At 29.6% G+C, this 7,483-nt stretch overlaps 1 protein-coding gene across 1 annotated transcript; it reads right to left on the bottom strand.

The window, feature by feature from the left end:
- Positions 1-2,009: 2,009 nt before the first annotated feature.
- Positions 2,010-6,488, bottom strand: LOC143078624 (uncharacterized). Its single transcript, XM_076253477.1, has 2 exons — positions 6,077-6,488; positions 2,010-2,548 (listed from the first exon to the last, which is right to left on the bottom strand). The coding sequence occupies exons 1-2, from the start codon at positions 6,484-6,486 to the stop codon at positions 2,506-2,508; spliced, it is 453 nt and encodes a 150-aa protein (XP_076109592.1). The 5' UTR covers positions 6,487-6,488; the 3' UTR covers positions 2,010-2,505.
- Between the last annotated feature and the right edge of the window lie 995 nt (positions 6,489-7,483).

Raw genomic sequence — 7,483 nt, 5'->3', positions numbered from 1 at the left:
ATACTGCTTCATTGTAAATTTTTCTTTGCTCTCAAAGCATTGCATAAAAATCTTTAAAAAATACCTGTTTTATGTTCAACACCAGGTTTATCTAATTGCATTGCAGCAGATTTTTTTTTAACGATTGCATGATGTTTATTGAATATACATTGTAATTACCACTTTTTTGACTAAAAAAATAATGAAACAACATCTTCCTCAGAAAAATCTTATGTAGACAAAATAATATTTATAATTGGATTCACAAAAAAAATTATTATTTGATTGACAGCTGCCAAATTGTCACCAGGCAGGTTTACTTGCCGCTGCATATTTTATGGATGATCAAAATAAAGACACAACAAATGGCATACTCTTACATACCAACAATTGTGTCCTTCTTATGAACAATGTTATATGGATATAAAAGTATAAATGGATCTATGAAAATATCATTGACTATATATCAGAAATACAATCTTATCTGTTAGTTAAATAAGTCTGAACACGTCAACTGGAAACAACTGTAAGGTTGTAAGATTTGCTGCCCTGAAATGTTTATGTGGCAGTGATTCCATATTTTTGGTTAAATTGAAGCCATATTTAATTTGATTTAATTAAGCTATGATCTAATTTTGATTTAATGAACCTATATTGATTAAATTTCCATTTAAACCATGTATAATACACTATAAAAGATCTAATATGAAGACAGAAATACAAAACACCTCTTTAACAATAATAATAAATAAAACCAACAAATATAATATACATTACATTAACATAACAGAAGTATTATAACAAAAAGAAAATAGCACTTAAACATGTTAAAAGTTATAAGCTTTTACATATATATTCTTTAACGAAATATCATAAACATTTAGATAGTTTCAAGAAATTAATGTAGCTTCTTCACAACAGAGTTGATGATCAGAAATATTTCATATACCCTGTCAAGGTAACAGGTCAAATTGAAGGATTATCCAGGTTATTAGACCATTTACAGCATTATATTCTTTGGATAAAGCAGAAGTTTGATATGAAAAAAATGAATTCATTTGGTATTCAGCCTTATTAGAAAATATCAATATGTGTTGCAATATTAAATGTTTCACTAGTATGTACATGTAACTGCCAATATACAAAGCCCACATATATACATGTGTCAATAATTCAAACAACAGATGCCCTATATGATATGATGTGAGTTAGTGAACTCTAGTATCTAAATATCGCTATAAATTCAAATTACTGAACCAGAAAAATAATTTTTTGTATTAAGTATAATTGTTTACATAAAAATATTCTATAATGCTACTTTTTTGGCAAAAATATATATGGAATTATGCATTTGCATAAATTTTATAAGAATCTAATATTTCATATGTAGTTTTCATTTGCTTTAATATAACTAATATTTCATATGTAGTTTTCATTTGCTTTAATATAACTAATATTTCATATGTAGTTTTCATTTGCTTTAATATAACTAATATTTCATTTGCACTCTATTTTTAGTAACCTTTGTTCAGATAATTAATCGTCCAATATGTTAATTCAAAGATAGCAGTAAGAGGTGTTCAACGTCTTCACATACTGGGAGAGCTCATTTTGATGCAAAACAAAACAGAGGAAATGATTCATTCTTTGATAAACATTCATATTGGCAATGAAAAAAGGAACCATTTTTTTCAAACTACCAAATGTAGGGAAGTGAATTTCATTGTATCAGTACATTAGATGTGTAACATAAAAAGCTGCCAGAATATGTCAAAGTACAAACATATACATAAATGCATGACATGTATGTTTTTCTTTTTTGTATATAACAAATAAATTAAGTATATTTTTATGCTTTGATGTTAATATAATTACTGGGTATTTAGAAACTTATTAAAAAAATTATCCTGCATGAAACCCTGACCTACAAATACTGCCCAGTAGTGACTAGGTTGTAATGGTAGAGGGCAACGATGTTGTCAATATGCCTAATAGTTATTTATACAAATTATGTTTTCCCCTAGCTATATAGTTTTACATCGGTGTCATTTGGTGCAATATTTTAAAAAGAGGCATTCGTATTACTCCAAATAGAAAACAATATTAGTGCAAATGAAAAATTCATTTTGGTGCAAATTAAATGCTAATTGGTGCAAATGTAAACTGTTGCATATATAAAATATGGTTTATATATTTGAATGAAATAGTCAAAATCTAAAAGAAATAATATCAGTAGACTGAGCTATTGTATTGTCCAGTGATAAAAATGCAAATGAAATGACAATTAAAATTTTAAATCAACTGTGCCATTTTTAACAAATGAACAAAAAGACAAATACAAATTCTAAATTTAGAATACATAGCACAGTTTCCTGAGAGTCTATAAGACACTAGCCTACAATCCAACAACTATTCAAATAATAACTTTATACAATAACAATAAAATAGATTGAACAAAGTAAATATTTACACTGTAAATAATAAATTAGCTGCACCAAAAGTTTGCTGAATCATCTACAACAACTTCTACTTCTTCTGTAACAAGGTTTGTAATTGCTTTTTCATCTTACTGAAAATAAAAATGATTTGTGAATGAAAATGGGGAATGTGCAGTGTTTTCCATTCGGCATTTAAGCCGGGTGTGCCGACCACCTTCTTTTGAAAGCCGACCACCTTTCGATTTTAGGAGATGGTCGGCTTTTTTTTTCAAATTTCGGATTTTTTTCGGTTCCGTACCGTTAAAATTTGAATACTAATCGGGGTTACACTAATGTCCTGACAATGTCCTGACAATGTCCTGACAGAAATGAAAACACTAAATACTTTTTTATTATTGGATGGATTTACTTGAAATTTGAAATCAAGCAAGATGAGAACTTATATTTAATAAATAAAATTTAAAAAAAATAAAAAAATATTTATAAGAGTTAGAAAACTTGACCTGACCAACTTGACTTTGAAACTGCTAATGTCCTGACCGATATGAAACAGCTAAAAAATGTTTTATTATTGACAGGATAGACTTCAAATTCGATATCAAGGAAGATAAAAACATTTATACAAAAATATAAGAAAAAAAAAGAAAACAAATATTTTCAAGAGTTAGAAAACTTGACCTGACCAACTACGTCCTCCCGTGACTAATGTCCTGACCGATGTAAAATGCCTATAACTTTTTTATTCTTAAAAGGACCGGTTTCAAATTTGATGTCAATGAAGATTATAATACTAAATATATAGATACAAGAAAACGATTTAAAAAAAAATAATTTAATGAGTTAAAAACTTGACCTGACCCACGTCGACTCTGCTCTAACTAATGTCATGACCGATGCAGAAAATGTTAATAACTTTTTATTATTGAAAAAAAAATGACTTAAGTTCCTTACCAAGGAAGATGATAGCATTAAATATAGGACTTTATGAGAGAAAAAATGTTTTTTAATTTTTGAAATTTTAAAAAACTTGACCTGACCAACTTGATCTTTGTCATGATGAGTGTCCTGACCGTTATAAAAATGCCAATAACCTTTTTGTTATTTGTTGGGATATTACCAAGTTTATTATGAGGGAAGATTACAACACTTAGTATAAGCATGTAAAATAAAAATATTTTATTTAAACTTGACCTGATCAATGTTTACCTTGTCCTGCAATGTCCTGATTGATGAAGAAAAGACAAATATTATATATAACTGTTTTTTTTTCTCTCTCTCTCTCTAAAGACAGAATAGACTTAATTCTTTAAATTATATTGATATTTCCTTTTTTTTAAACATAGTTCAGAAAGAATTAACTTGGATGCACTTTTTATTATTCGTAATATATGTGTATAAGAAAGCCAAAAGACAGTGACATAATGAAATTATGTTTATTATAAGTTTTTATATTTCTGTGTGATTCTAACATAATTCTACTTTGAATGCTTGTAAAAACAATATATTGAAATCAAAAGAAGCCCATTTCCTGTCCTTATTCATGTTATTTGACATGTTTAATCCCTCATTAACTTAACAACAAAAAATGAGTGAAATAAATAAGTAAAATATAGGTAAGTAAACACTCCAATTTGTGTTAATTTTAATTAATGTAGGTGTGATTAAATTTTAATTATTCATGTCACTGTCTTTGGACTTAATTGCATTCTGTACATCTTTATAATCCTCTCATATTAAATGTATATCTATAGGTGCATTTACTTAGTATCTACAGCATCTCTAATACATACTTTTCTCAGTGATATAAAACTGTGTGGTTATATCCCTTTCAATAAGAAAAAATTTATTGGCAAAGCAATTTTATAACGGTCAGGACATTGATTCATCATGATAAAGATCAATTTGGTCAGGTCAAGTTTTCTAACATTTCAAAAATTTACAAACAATTTTTTTTTCATAAATTCTTATTTTGAAAATTCTTATTTTGAATATCCTTGGTAAGGGACTTTAATTATGTCAATTCTTTCAATAACAAAAAAGTTATTAACAATTTCTACATCAATCAGGTCTGGACATTAGTCAGGGCAGAGTCGACGTTGGTCAGGTCAAGTTTTATAACACTTAAAATTAGTTTTTTGAATAATTTTTATTATATCTCTGTATGCAATGTTAGAATCTTCCTTGACATCAAAGTTGAAGTCGATCCTTCAAAGAACAAAAAAGTTATTAGCAATTTACATCGGTCAGGACATTAGTCACGGGAGGACGTAGTTGGTCAGGTCAAGTTTTCTAACTCTTGAAAATATTTGTTTTCTTTTTTTTTCTTATATTTTTGTATAAAATGTTTTTATCTTCCTTGATATCGAATTTGAAGTCTATCCTGTCAATAATAAAACATTTTTTAGCTGTTTCATATCGGTCAGGACATTAGCAGTTTCAAAGTCAAGTTGGTCAGGTCAAGTTTTCTAACTCTTATAAATATTTTTTTATTTTTTTTAAATTTTATTTAATAAATATAAGTTCTCATCTTGCTTGATTCCAAATTTCAAGTAAATCCATCCAATAATAAAAGAGTATTAGGCATTTTCATTTCTGTCAGGACACTGTCAGGACATTGTCAGGACATTGTCAGGACATTAGTGTAACCCTACTAATCGCGCCTCGCTGATTTGTTTTCATTGACAAAGATGGCGTCCAATCGTCAAATTTCAATGTTTTCATTTATCAATCGGGGTACAAGAAAGGCAGATGACGATGGTGATAAAGAAAATACTAGACCAAATAAGTTAAATAAAATTGATAGTAATGTTGAAGTTGTGGAAATTGAACAAAAATCAACCAAACAACGGAAAAGACACGCAAGTGAAGACAAATATGAGGAAGACTTCAAATGGCTTATAGTCACAGAGGAAGGATACTACTGTTCTATGGGCCAAAAATACGGCACAAAAGCAAGAAACAGGACATAAAATTGTAAATGAAAGAAGAGAGAAAAGAGATAAATTGTTGAAAAAAATCAAATCAAAGAATATTTGACAATTAATATGACTACGTCTATTTATGTTTGTTCAACTCCATTAAATGTGAATATTATACAAATCTTTATTTTTGTGACCCCCACGTGCACCGACAGTAAATTAAAAAAAAACGGGTGGACATTTAAAAAAAAAAACACCCGGTTGCAAGTGATTTTTTTAAAACACCCACCTTCCCTTAGTGAAAAAAGGAAAACACTGATGTGTCAAAGAGACAACAACCCAACCAAAGAGGAGACAACAGCCGAAGGCCACCAATGTGTCAAATTTATTAATGATGTGATTAATTATATTGCCTTCAAAAATTCTTTTAAGGGCTGAAACTTACACAACTGCCCTAACAAAGGGACTGTTAGATATTATCTAACAGGAAGCTACTGCCTATCATCTCTGAATTTGTGTAGAACTACACAACACAACTTGTTATTAAATGTTTTGGTTTTCAAACCAAATATCATATCATTCCAGAAGCTGATTGAAGATAGTGAAAGTTACTAATGAATTAAAAGACAAAAAGACGAATTTTGAAAGTGCAAATTGACTGACAAAAAAATGATAAAGTTAACCATCTACTTGATCGATTCATTCATACTCTGATAATGGGCTATAATTTCAAGTACTTACTTGCACAACATATTAACATCTTTCAACTGATCATGCAGATCCTGGTTTATTCTGTCTTTTTTAGCCAACTGCTTTCTTAAATATCTATCATCTATCTTATACTTCCTTAATCTCTCATTCTGCTCCTCAATAATTGCCTTCTGGGTTTCCTTTTCTTGTTCTAGATTCTGAATATGCCTAAACTGGGTTTCCTTCTCTTGTTCTAAGGTCTGATTTGTTTGTTCTAAAGTCTGATTTGTTTGTTCTAAAGTCTGATTTGTTTGTTCTAAAGTCTGATTTGTTTGTTCTAGATTCTGAAGATTCTGTGACTGTCCACCATTGAGATGTGTGACAAACCCAATTTGGGAAAGTAAAACAGAATTATAATCCCTTTCTTGGTTAATGTCATCTTCTTTTTGTTCTAGCTCCATCATCATTTGACCTGTGAAATAGATTCCAAAACTTTTATTTCAAACTAATTATAAAAAAGAAGATGAGGTATGATTGCCAATGAGACAACTCTCCACAAGAGACCAAAATGACACAGAAATTAACAACTATAGGTCACAGTATGGCCTTCAACAATGAGCAAAGCCCATACCACTATAAAACCGGAAATGACAATGTAAAACAATTTAAACGATAAAACTAAAGACCTTTATTAATTTATATAAAGAAATGAACGAAAAACAAATATGTAACACATATACAAACAACAACCACCGAATTACAGGCTCCTGACTTGGAACAGGCACATACATAAATAATGTGGCGGGGTTAGACATGTTAGCGGGATCCCAACCCTCTCTTTTATGGATAGAAATTGACTATATTCTTTATATACATAATATATGAGAACTCTGTATTTACATGCAAAATCAACATGCATCTCTCAGTTGATACAGTATTCCTAAGCTTTTATTCCCAATCATGATTCTTTTGATAAAGGGTTGCTGCTTAAAAGATTTACGGACACCACCAGATTTGAACTAAAAGGAGCACACAATAGATGCCATATGTGGAGCAGGATTTACTTGCCATTCTGGTCGACCTTGGATCAACTATGGTTTTTGGTGGCATAGTGTTCCTCAGTCTTTATATTTTTAACGTGCCAATCTGCCTAAGTATCAGGCAGTGGTGAAAACATGACAAACAAAAACCCACTCAAGTTGACATTAATTTATGTTCAAATTGTATAATGGTGCACGAATATAACATTCGTTTCCTTTTCTTGTTCTGGTAATTCAAGATATAATTTGGTTGAAATGCACTAGAAAATAAAAATTAAGGGGAGCTAACTCCATTATTTGCTATCATTCTAACCAAAAGTTATCTGGAGATTTCTCGAATTACCAGACACGCAGAAACAAAAGATCTGCCATTTCTAAATCAGGATAAGGGTAACTTCAAAATAGGATGGTTAGGTCG

The sequence above is a fragment of the Mytilus galloprovincialis genome, chromosome 1, assembly GCF_965363235.1.
Source record: "Mytilus galloprovincialis chromosome 1, xbMytGall1.hap1.1, whole genome shotgun sequence".
Taxonomy (NCBI): domain Eukaryota; kingdom Metazoa; phylum Mollusca; class Bivalvia; order Mytilida; family Mytilidae; genus Mytilus; species Mytilus galloprovincialis.
Note: the sequence above shows the minus strand (reverse complement) of the source record. Positions and strands in the feature narration are given on the sequence as shown.

Excerpts from the sequence above, each read along its gene's own strand:
- LOC143078624 (XM_076253477.1), bottom strand. The coding sequence starts at position 6,486 with ATGGAGCTAGAACAAAAAGAAGATGACATTAACCAAGAAAGGGATTAT. Across the intron at positions 2,549-6,076 it reads GATGTTAATATGTTGTGCAA|TAAGATGAAAAAGCAATTAC; the intron begins GTAAGTACTTGA and ends TTTTATTTTCAG.